At 36.0% G+C, this 12,902-nt stretch overlaps 1 protein-coding gene across 3 annotated transcripts in view; it reads right to left on the bottom strand.

The window, feature by feature from the left end:
* LACTB2 (lactamase beta 2) overlaps positions 1-12,902 on the bottom strand; it is a 32,809-nt gene that overhangs the window by 6,363 nt on the left and 13,544 nt on the right. The window contains exons 6-7 of one of the 3 annotated variants that reach the window (XM_048840926.2): positions 10,746-10,827; positions 7,890-7,929 (exon numbers count right to left, since the gene is read on the bottom strand). In XM_048840926.2, the coding sequence (XP_048696883.1) occupies positions 7,890-7,929; positions 10,746-10,827 (122 nt within the window). Of the gene's footprint in view, positions 1-6,592; positions 7,930-10,745; positions 10,828-12,902 lie in introns of those variants that run through there. The other 2 variants (XM_048840929.1, XM_048840928.2) reach the window with 2 other exon arrangements.

The raw sequence follows: 12,902 nt of genomic DNA, 5'->3' as shown, positions 1-12,902 counted from the left end.
TCTCTCAGTTATAAGTAGTAACCTACAGATGTATCTGGTCATGTGCCAATTCCTTGCATTTGTAGGAAACTTGTACTGCAAGACACATGCTTTTAAAATATAATTCTCAAAAAATCAGACTAACTCTAGCCTGAGCTATTGCAACTCACTAGGTACAAACGTTTCAACATTTAAAAAATGCTTTACTCCAGAATGCCAGAGCTCCCCACTTTAGCAACAGAAGTTACCAAGAGCATATCAACTTAGTGCTCCGCTCACTACATAGCTCTTCATAGAATAATGGAACAAATTTTAAATATTAGTATTAATCTTCAAGGTTTTTCATTAAATTGGCCCACACCACCACCTCAGTTTTGAAAATGATAACCTCTCTTGGCAGCTGTGTTCCCCAAGAACTAAAAAATTGTCCATCTCAGCAGGCAATAAAGCTTTCTTGGCAACCGGTAGAACCCTGCACAGATATAAAATGTGTGTCTGCATCCGATCTGTGATCCGCAAACATGGTCCGCAGATGTAGTTAGTTATCCATGGATTAGCAGGGCTCTAGCAACTGGGCTAGTGCTTTGGAGTTAATTACCAGAAGACAACTAAAAATCTCTCTGTTCTGACTGAAATGTAAAATTCACTTCTTTGACAGCTCTCTCCCAACTGCAACAGAAAAAATAAGAAGATACAGCAGGAAAGAGGAAAGCAAGAACAGCCATAACAGGAGGGGAGAAAGAAATTAAGACTACCCAGAAGCAGGGTAAAAAATTGGAGCACCAGCTTACTGTGATGCTCTTTTGGGAGATGCTCAGTTGTAGCTGCATCCTTCAATGTCAGATATTACTTGCTCTTAAGACAATAAGACCAGGGAATATCCACAGAGAGTTCAAAATAATTTAGAAATCATGCAATAAATAAGACAGGAAGAATGATTCTGTGTTTAAAACACAGGACTGGTAGTCAGGAGTTCAGGGTTTGGTTTTCAACAGACTTCTGCCCTAGTTTTCCCCATCAGTAAAATAGGGATACTTTCCTGTCCCATACATGTGTTGGGAACAGTAATTAATTGTTTTGGAAGCTCTTTGACATGCTCAAACGTCACAGTAGAAATGTATTAAATGGGGATATCAGGTGATATGATATCTGGCAATGATTTGTGGCACCAGAAATCTGCAAGGATTCCTTCTTCTTCCCTCCCACTCTCCTTTCTTCCCAAACTGCAGTATTTCTGCAAGGGGTTATTTTTAATATCTAGTCTACTTGGCCCTTATACTTCATCATACCAGATTTTCTTTACACATTAAAAGTCAAACATTTTTAGGTAAGTTGCCCCCCCCCCCTTTATAACTCTAATTTATAAAGAATGTAGCAATCGGTGATAATTACAAATTTGCAGGCAGGAAAATATTCTATGGATGGGATTGCAGAAATGGATGAGGTGAATGGGAATGGTGTAACAACTGAAATGCATTTAGGCATACAGTTTGGGTGTTAATTTTCTCTCTCAAGCTGAGCAGGGACAGGCCAGGTCCTTACTTGGATAGGAAGCCTCACTGGAGCTTAAGCTGCAGGAAGTAATGCTTTCTCCGATTGTGCTGAACACAGGGCTCAGCACCATGGTACAGTCTTTCAACTGTCAGCTTCTTGGCTTAAACCTGTCTTAGAAAAAGCATTTATCCTACTTGCTACTCCATTCCCCAGTACATGTTACTGCCTGACCAGAACATTTTCCATACCCTTTCTTCACTGAGCTGCTGCTCTACATGTGTTATTACTATATTAGATAATGATGATCTCAAGGGGAGGATGGTAATACTACTTTGTAATTTCTGAAGGCAAAAACCAGTCAGATTTTTTAAAATGAGACATTAAAATACATGGAGAAAAAAGTTCAGTTGACAAATTTTGCTCACCAGTAATTTTCTGTCTCAGAAGAGTAGCGAATAAGACATCACAGTCTGGCAGCTGTCCAAATGTGCTGTGTGTAATCTTTGGTGATCTCAGAGTTCCCAGTGGGAAGGTTTCTCTGAAGAAAGCTCCACCATAATTGCCAACTCTTTTTATACTCTCAGCAGAGTAGTGTCAAGAGAGACTACATTTTCCTCATATTTCAGAACAATATTGGCACATATTGATGGGGTATCTTGCACTTCTACGTACTGGATTTGATTCTGTGGATACTAGAAGTTCCAGTTTCTGAGACTATCAATCTGGCAACTTTCACAATCACTGCATTCAATTTTATCTTGAATTTAATGTTATTTCTTCATTGTAGGTACATGTAGATGTGATGGTGGCAGACTAGGTCATGCTAGGATGTAGAATCAATTCACTTGTGTATTAGTGCAGATCAAAGTAATGTTCAGTTGTGTAAGAGTGTATTGTGTATTTAAACTTCATGAAAACTAATGGGATGTTATTTGCATGTTTTCACTTATCTGTTCCTGTAATAATGTAATAGCAAACATTTACCTTATGTATACTCCTGTAACTAAACAACCCATCAAAGAAATCTTGTGAAACACTAGGTAAGGTCTTAAACATGGAATGCTAATTTCAAAGCAAGTGGCCATTATATATCATGGTCAGAGGTCAAAGACTAGGTGCATTCCTCACTCACCGTCATCAAAGGAAAAGCCCATGTGGGTAGAGACTCTGTCAGCTTGCTTTCTATATGAAGAAACTATAAATATGGATTCAAAGAAATCTCTGACTGGACTGTTCCAGGGAAGTGTTTCAGATGCAAACCAGAGTTCCCCAGAGACTATCTGGGTACTCTGAAAGACTTCTGGGAAACTGGCAGTTTATTACATCATTAACATCTTATGAAATTGCAAACTGTGACTCCTCTGTTAATATATTTTACCTGCTTTAACCTCTCAATAACTCATTTCCTATTCTTAGCTAATAAACTTATAGTTAGTTTCCTACAGAATTGGCTGCCAGAGTTGTCTTTGGTGTAAGATCTGGAGTGCCAATTGATCTGGGGTAAGTGGCTAGTCTCTTGGGATGTGGTGTGATTTTTTGTTTTAATAATCTTTTACCACAAAGTTCAGTTTGTCTGGGTGGCAAAATACCATGAAGTCACAGACTGTCCCCTTAGACTTTCCAGGCTATGACTGGTATAGTGATCCAGGAGTTTACATTTGTTACCAGCATAGTGAAATCTAATTATAGAACACACCACCATCTTGGGAAATCTGCCCTGTTTTCTGGCAGTCTGTCCTGAGATAGGCACTCACAGTTGTGAGCCACGCCAGACAGTGTGACAGAAGGTTCTACAAAGTAATCATTCACTGCAACCACAAGAATGATAAGTAAAAGTCCCAAACGGTGTTTTGGTGTCAGAAGATTTCCCCTCTTTCTGACTCCCCATTTGAACCTTCCACAACATTCAAATAAACAGGAGTGTTAGAAATCCTTAAAGACTAAGCAAATCAGTTACTGATAACTCTCATTACATTGGGAACACGGAGTTTAAGTTAAGAATGATTAAATAGTTGGTGTGCAACAAACAATTACATATTGTTCGTAATGTTGGGGAAAAAAAGAGGTGGTGGTAAGTGAGAAAAGGAAGAGGGGATAATTCCAGATCCACATCTTGGAGATGCAGCTTTACTGGTAAAACATTTTTTAAACTTCTGCAATACCTATATGGAACTCCTGAAATTGAACCAGCTATTTCGTAGTAAGACTAGGGATGTGGGAGAGACACCAATTAGAGAGACCACTATGACCAAAAGTCATGGCTTCAGGCCATGAGTATCAATCCTTTAATACCTAATGAAAGAATCACAGTAGATTGTAGCTTCATATTTCCAGCAAGATAAGGCAGGGGGAGGGGGGCAGGGAGGCAGGATGAGTTAAAGCTAGCCAGATAAGGGTGAAAATTTACAAATCTAAGCTGTCTAGGGAAAATAATAGTGAGAAAGTTGATCATTTAATAAGTGGAGATGAAATTGATGCAAATGGCTAATATTACTTCTAAAAATAATGATCAATAAAGAAAATATATAAAACTGATTAAATAGGAAAGAAAACCCTGTTATTGATAAAGAAATAAGGAATACTTGGAACATTTGACCATATACAAATTAGCTACTCTGGAAAATATGGACCCTACAGTATTAACAGAATTAGTTAATGAACTTACTCTATATACGATTGACCATTATTTTCTGAAATGAAATTCAGATAACTGGGAAGTTTCAAAAGATTAGGAAAAAAACAAATGAAGTTTTCAAAAAAATAAAAAGGAAAAAAGTGATCCTCGAAATCCATATATTGAATTTCTATTCCTAGCAATGGAACAAATGGGCACAAATTCATGAAATAACTACAGAATAACAGGACCACAAACAGTAAGTAGAAATTCACACATAGTACATTGAGGAATTCCAAACACCAGAAAGGGAAAAGAAAGAATTCAAAAGAACCGAGACAAATTAGAAACATGGACAGAAAAATAATTCAATTGGAAAAATACTAGCTAACTCAATTCAATGCACAAACATACAGGGACTGGAAACTTGGAAAGCAGTAATGCTGAAGACCTAAGAATGATAATGGATCGAAAGTTAGACTTGAACAGGCAAGTACAATTTGGCTGTAAAAAAATCCAATACAGTTTGCCCACACAAAAAGGATCATTCCGCAGAGCAAGGAAGTAGCATTTTTTCTCCATACTGGCTCTGGTGAGACTTCACCTAGTATATTATGTTCAGAAGAGCGGAGCAACAAAATGACCTTCTGCTGTTTTCTGTATAATCAGGATGGATAAAAATCAATGATTAAAAAAAAATCAGATTTTTTATTTAAATTGGATTTTTTGATAAAATGCTTTTTGAGGAAAAAAACCCTATCTAAAGGAAGATACATTATAGCTCAAAGATATCTCATCATGGAATAGGGATTATAAATTCTAATTCTATAGTATGAGAATATATGTATGTAATGTTTAAGAAAAGTTTTGTAAATGAGTTCCAATAGTTCATGGATTAGGGACCCAATCTTATGAGGTTCCAGGGGCTTCTGTATAGATTTAGGTTCATCTTTCTATCTACCCAATGGTACTCAGTGCTCAGTAGAAGATACCATCAGAGATGCTTAGTTTTGCAGTTCTCAAACTGTGGATTTGTGTCTCCAGAGATAACATGCTTGTTAATAGCAAAAATGTTTTTAAATAAATAAAATATAGAGAGGTGAGAAGTCACAGACCTCAACCCTATTGTACCCCCTGCAAATTTGTGTACAGAGTCAATCCCTTACCTCTCTCTAAAAGTGCAGTTTCAAAAAGTTCAATGAATAGAAGATTATTGGGGGCGGAACAGATCTGGAAAAGAAGAAGTCGTCTGGAGATAAATGTGAGAAGGGAGGGACAGGCAGTAGAAACAAAAGTGAAACTTTGAGCAGCATATTCCAGAAGTCTTGAGGTCTTTCTGAGTGTAGCCTTCATTGATTTGAGATCTACTATACCATTCTCTCACTAGAAGGGAAAACCTACAATGGCAGCAGACCGTAAAAGAGATCCAGTTTGGGAATAAGAACCAAGAAATATATGTTTGTTGATGATGTTTTAAAGAAAGTCACACCAGTGAACTGGTGGAAGTCACTTAAGCACTTGGATTCAGAGACTATTGAAATGATAATCTCACTTTTAACAGCAGTAGCCTCTTCTGCCAGTGTAAGAAAGAATATTTTCTTCCTTTGGACTAATTCATTTCAAATTGAGAAATTGTTTGGGACCAGAAGAAGCAGGAAAGCTTGTTTTTCTTTTCCAGATTATGAACAAACAGGAAAATAAAGGTGAAGACGACTGAGTTAGCTGCATAAGTCCATATTTTAAGTTTCTCATGTTGACCTGGCTGACAGTCTATTTAATTTTTTTTAAAAATATTTCATGTAACTATTTTAGTCAAAAACAATTTTAATCAAAACCTGATTTTAGAAAACTTGAATGTTTAACTAAATTCAAAAATTCATATGCTTGTTTTGTTAAAATATTATATGTTTGCTGTTGAAGGAAAAAAATCCAGAATACATAATGTTGTTGTTTTAGTTAAATAAAACAATTTAAAATGTCTGTCTGGTGATGTTCTCCTCCTAATACAGCATGGCAAAAAAAAAATCCTCCAAATATTAATGATTAACCTGTTGAACTAGAGATAGTTCACCTCCCAATGACTTCATAAATATCTGCTTCAATTATCTTTGGTAAATGAAATAACCATACAATCATTCATTTTCTGATTAGTTGTAAAACTAATCTAAAAAGTTTTCAAAGTAAATCACTTAAAAATGTATAGTGTGAACCTTCTAAAAATGGAACGTACATCTCTGAGTTGTGAAGAATATGTATTAAGGTTATAACAACCAACAAGAATGCATTTTTATGTAGTGAAATCGAGTCTTCCTGACTAGTGATGTAAATCAAATCCACCCTGTCTATAATCCATGTGTATTTGCTGTCAACTAACATTGGAACAATACAACTTCTAAAGCCTAAATAAAAAAACCTACCTGACCAAATGTGTGCATGCCACATATGAAAATATAGGGTTGAACCATTTAAAAAGTCTGTAAAGGCTTTCCCAAGAACATAGGCATGAAAGATAAATGTATCTGTATTCCATATTAAGCGATTTCAAAACAAGATTTGTGCCAGGATTAAAAGGTACATTGAAACCACACGGTCATTATGTACTTTTTGAATACACACAGTAGTGCAAATATTTACAGGTTCAGTTAGTTTAAAAGTTTAAGCCACACAGAAAACTGAAATTCAGGTCCAACATTATCTTCGATTAAAACTTTCTACTGTATTTTTTAATCACAGACAGTATATAGAGTCTTACAGTCAAATTTTGCCTTGTTTCACCTTTTGTAATTTATTTGACGTTGGTAGGTAACTCAGGGCAGAATTTATAAATCAATATTTAAAATTGGCAAACACCTGGGACTTCAAGTGCTTAGTGTTCAATACATCTCTAATAATTATCTGTATAGTATTTTTAAAAGTCATGTGATTGTATAATCTGACTCTTTCATTTGCACATACAAAGTTTTCTGTTTGCATTTAATAAAATAAAATCATAGCAAAACATACATGTCTTAACTGGCATGAATAGTTTAAAATTAATAGTAGCCTCTTATACTGAATCTGCTAGGAAAGGTTTTTCCTCAGAGACTACAAAAAGCTGGAAGTACTTTTTTTGCTCACTTATCTCTTACACTGAATCTTTCTATATTAAATAGCAACAGCCCACATAGGGGCCAAAAATTTCAACTTTGGGTATCTAAAATCAGGCTCCAAAAATCAATACTTAGATACAGTACCTTAATAAAAGTGGCTGGATTTTCAGAAGGGTTGAGCACTCTCAAATCCCAAACTAAGTCATTTTTGCACTAGTATGAACAAGTGAAAATAGGTCATCATGAAAGGCACTCTGCCTTCACAATCAGTTTTTGCACTACAGTTGTCATCAATAATTACTTTATATTATAGTAGTACCTTTACTAGCTGTTTTGTGTCACTGGCAACAGAAAGTCAACTTTACAAAAAAAAGAGATAACATACAGCTGTTCACAGTAACTTCATTTGACTAACTGAATATACAAGTTTTTTCAATCCCCATCAGACGGAATATGACAATCATTAGTTATCTGAGTACTTTGTAACACTAGATTGCATGAAATGTATTTAAGACAGCAGAATTATGTAATTTATTTTTTTCCCCAAACAAAAATGTTGTTCTGATTTTACATAACAGCAGAGTGCTTTTGGATTCCTCTAATACTCCATGCAATGTTCTGCATACACAAGTCCATGTATTTATATAAAAAGGTTGTGTTTAGGTATTTATTTGAGAATACACAATCTTGTTTCTGTTTCTTGCAACACTTACAAACTGCTTTTCCATCTGGAGTTGGGAGACTTTTCATTTACTGTTAAGGAAAAAAAAAAAGTAAAGTAAAACTAACTAAGTTAGTCACTCAAAGCTATCATTGTTGGGTCTAAATATACACTGTTTTTTGCTATGGAAAAGGAAAATATTAGCAAAATGAAGTAACTCAGGAAGCTTAATTCTAACCTCAGACACATGAAGTTGTCACACCATATATCTTAAAATCCATTTGTGCATGCATACTAGGAGATTTTATTTTAAAGCCACAATGCCGTCCACCTGAATACTGAAGGTTAAGGTTAAGTGTTTGATTTACTGGAGGTTGTTAAACATTCACAAATTGGCTAACTGTAACAAAACCAGACTTCTAGGGATATAAACCATATTAAGAACAAATTTTAATGAATATAATTAGAAAACTTAAAGGAAAACATACTGGAATTTCTGAATATTAAGAATCTTTGGGCAACAGAACATGTGCCAAATTACTGTTCTAGTTTTCATAACAATGGAACAAAATATGCTAGACATATTCAGTGCTGCACATTAACAAGAGGTTTCTTTGGACAAATATTTTGTGAAAGTTAGAAGAAACTTTCATTTGACTGCAGCTACTGTTTCCTAAGAACAGACCAAAATTTGAAATACGGTACCCCAAACTGTATTAAAAAATGGCTTTGTACCAAAACAAAGTCAAAGGTCAATGATCAGTGGTATGAGTATGCAAGGACTTGTATAGCACTCATTCAGGACCAATAATATGTATTTTTCTTAATATAAATCCTTAAACTGAACTGAAATATTGACAAAGGTATAGTGCTGTCATGTGTATCACAAATCTAAGGTCTATTTAGAACTTACAAAGTTAATACTTGCATCAAAGTGTACAAATCAGCAAGCAAAAAACCACAGTTCTTACATTTTCAACTTTACTCCCCCCTTCAACCTCCCACAAGAATAGTCAATATGGATAAGGGATTTGAAAACATCTTTTTCATTCTTCCAAAGAAGGTGGAAAATGTAAATTAATTCTATATGCATCAAAAGTAACATACTGAAGAAAGAGTCACAAGAATTATTCTAGCCAGCATTTGGTACAACCCATAATTGTTAAGGCTGCCAAACAATTTTAGGTGCTCATTTCTTTCTGAAGCATAGACTTTTTTGACTGAAGCTCAGTGTCCCTGGTCGCTTATCAAAAGGTGAATTTTTATGGTTCTAAGAAGTGTGAAAAAATTCTTACTTGGAAAAAAATTGGCTTTAACAACTTTTGATTGTTTGAAAGATACACACTGAGCATGCACAACAGAACATATTAAATTGACAGATGTACATTTAAAATGATTTATTGTGCATATGTGCACAGCTTATTAATGGGCAAGTTGCGGCTCCTCCTAGGAGAGGAAAAGGAACCCTCTACTCATCTAGTCTTTGGGTATTTGCACAAGCCCCAGAAAATATCCTGTTAATTGTGCTACCTCAGCTGAGGCTTTGGGGGTGGGGAAGGGAGGGACTTGTTAGTAGGTCAACAGCACATAAGGCCCAAGGAGTCTTACTCAGCCAAGTTTGTAAAGTGTCCAGGACCTATCTTCAGTGTGCTTGCTAGTGTCCAGCAGTGGATAGGAGAACACATGCTACACCATTTAAAAGGTGTAGTGAGCTCAAGGGATCATAATGATGCCCTACTGCAGTGGTTCTCAAGCTTTTGTACTGGTGACCCCTTTCACGCTGCATGCCTCTGAGTGCGACCACCCCTTATAAATTAAAAAAAACACTTTTTTTTATATTTAACACCATTATAAATGCTGGAGGCAAAGTGGGGTTTGGGGTGAAGGCTGACATCTTGCAACCCCCTGACGGGTCCCGATCCCCAGTTTGAGAACCCCTGCCCTACTGCATTCTGCTTGCATCTCTCTTATGCACAAAATATGGTTCATAGTACTACCTCCTCAGCCCCTACAGTTATGGCACCAAAGCAACGATTGTGCTTGAAGACATGATTTAGACTTAAGTGCTTCCTTTTTAAAAATTCTATCTTCAGATGTTTTAACTTAAAATGATACCAAAACTATTTCTTCAAATTTTATTTATCACTTTAAAAAATCCAAATGTGAAGAAAATTGGGCTAAATGCCTTTATTTAAAACTCAGCAAACCCTGATAGCTTATTCACTTGTACACATTTATATTTTTATATACTGGTACATATGCTTGTTAGCCTTTGGCTAACGCCTGTTCAAGTGCCTAGTTTTCTAAAGACATTGATAACGACTACTTGGCCTTTTCTTACTGGGTCTTATTACAGAACTGGGACATTTTCTTGACCATTTTAAAACAACTTGAAAGTAATATGCAAAAAACCCTAAATTAATACAACATTAAGGTTGCAGTTAATTACTATAAAGTCAGGAAATGTAAAAGATAAGGTTACACAATTTTTTACTCTGCCCCCAGTAACATATGCCTAAAAAAAGTCATTAGTTATGTAATCACAGCTGATCTAAACTTTTAGAAAAAGATTAGAAAAAGATTATAAAATGTATCTGAGAAACTGCATGTGATGACAAATACTATTGTAATGTGTATGTTCTTTAATTCTGATCTCTTGAATGTATGCATTATGATAGTATTTGTCGTCACAGGCACCTTCTCAAAGATATTATATGATCTTTTCCAGAACTTTAGATATCCTTAATGTTAAATCATCTTAGTTTTTAATTTAATTCTACTTTAAATTGTCTGAGTGACTACTAATACTACAAAAATTGTATGAAAAACTATCCATGTGTGATTTCCAGGAAATAATTTAACAAAATATTCTTAAGAAATAATTTATAAAAAGAAAAAAAAAACTTACACACTTTTCCTTCTTTTTCTAATTTCCTTAAGTGAAGGGTGAGGTTATTTTCTGCTGCTTTAAGTAAATTTTCAGGAGTTTCCTAAATAGAAATACAATGAATATATAGTCATGCCATATCTGCTAATAATTTTTCTTTTTTGATTTTCATTTTCCTTTTATGTTCAACTTCCCACCAGCAGTGGCAAAGAATTGAAATAAGTCATACAACTTAAATCTCCAGTTTAAATAATATATTTTTCCCTCCCATTTTTTTTCATTATGTACTAATTAAGGATAGCATGTGCTTAAGTGCTGTTGTGAATTGGGCCTCTACTGGGATGTTAGTGTGGCTAGAAAATTTTCTTTAGATTTTACTGACAGCTTCATAAATGTGGTTCCCTCCCTCTCTCTGCGCTAGAAAACTTACTTTTCCAAGGTTATTACTCCTAGTTTGCGACAATATTTGCAAAGCTATTGAAAAAGTCACAGCATTGAAAAAAGTTAATTTTGCTAATGCAAGCTATATAAACTCAAATTTCATGACAAGAGAGTTTCAGAATGATAAAGCCCGTCATGCAATTTCCCCATGTTCTTTCCCGACCAACTTTATACCCAAATTTGACAATGTATTACAAATAAACCATTTTGAACATTAGTATTTGGCCAAATACGAAGCTCAACATAAGAACGGCCACATTGGATCAAAGGTCTATCTAGCCCAGTACCCGGTCTTCTGACAGTGGCCAATGCCAGGTGCCCCAAAGAGAATGAACAGAACAGGTCATCATCAAGTGATCCATCCCCTCTCTCCCATTCCCAGCTTCTGGCAAACAGAGGCTAGGTAAACCATCCCTGCCCATCCTGGCTAATAGCCATCGATGGACCTATCCTCCATGAACTTATCTAGCTCTTTTTTGAATCCTGTTATAGTCTTGGCCTTCACAACATCCTCTGGCAAGTACTTCCACATGTTGACTGTGCATTGTATGAAAAAATACTTCCTTTTGTTTGTTTTAAACCTGCTGCCTATTAATTTCATTTGGTGACGCCTAGTTCTTGTGGTATGAGGAGTAAATAACACTTCCTTATTTACTTTCTCCACACCAGTCATGATTTTATAGATCTCTATCATATCCTCCCTTAGTCGTCTCTTTTCCAAGCTCAAAGTCCCAGTCCTATTAATCTCTCCTCATATGGAAGCTGTTTCATACCCCTACTCATTTTTGTTGCCCTTTCCTGAATCTTTTCCAATTCCAATATATCTTTTTTGAGATGGGGCGACCACATCTGCATGCAGTATTCAAGATGTGGGTGTACCATGGATTTATATAGAGGCAATATGACAGCAGACAGTTTTCATCAAGTTGTACATCAAATTCCCTTTCCACGCCTCAAGGTTTTTTCCACAGTTGCCAGCATTTCTTAAAATTTGAGGGGAATTTTCCCAAATATGCTATGGATCTGGAAGTTAGAGATCTTGTGGGATCTAAATGGCCAATTGTCTTGTTGTTGTCTTGGCAAATTGTCAGTTATTTTAAAAATAAATATCAGAGATGCAAAACAGTTATCTCCATATTAAAAACTTAGAAGTGTCATTGTAAAAATTATTATAAATTAGTGATAGGAGAACCTCAGAATGTTTGTGATTCTGATAAGCATCACAGCTTCTGGATGCTTACCTGAAGTAATGGAGCCTCTTCTTGAAACCACCTCTCCTCATATAACTGTTCCTCTCACAACAGCCTATACCTGTCTTCAAAGGGGGGGGGGGGATTTAAAATTCAGAGTACGTTACCCAGGCCTGTCCCCATACCTCTCTGAAATTACATGGGGGACCCACCTCTCCCAAATTTTCTACCCCTTGATATCATTATCCCCCACCGTCCAGTTCCCCTGCTCCTCTGATTAATCCCCCCTTACCACTTACCTCAATGTGTAGGGGGAGGGAGCTACTGGCTCCCTTCCCTGGCTCTGAGCTAGTTTCCACTCTGCACAAAAATCATCAGCCTAGAGTAGCTGCTCAGACAGACAATAGGTAGCAGTCTCTGCCTGATCTGTATGAGAGGTCAGCATTACAGAAAAATCCCTCCTAGGCTGCAGTAGTTCCCAGTCTCCAGGACACAGACTGGAACTTGAAACACCTGAGATGCATTTCCAAAACCCTTTGTAAATCTG

This window comes from Caretta caretta, chromosome 2, assembly GCF_965140235.1.
Source record: "Caretta caretta isolate rCarCar2 chromosome 2, rCarCar1.hap1, whole genome shotgun sequence".
In the NCBI taxonomy this organism is placed as follows: Eukaryota; Metazoa; Chordata; order Testudines; family Cheloniidae; genus Caretta; species Caretta caretta.
Note: the sequence above shows the minus strand (reverse complement) of the source record. Positions and strands in the feature narration are given on the sequence as shown.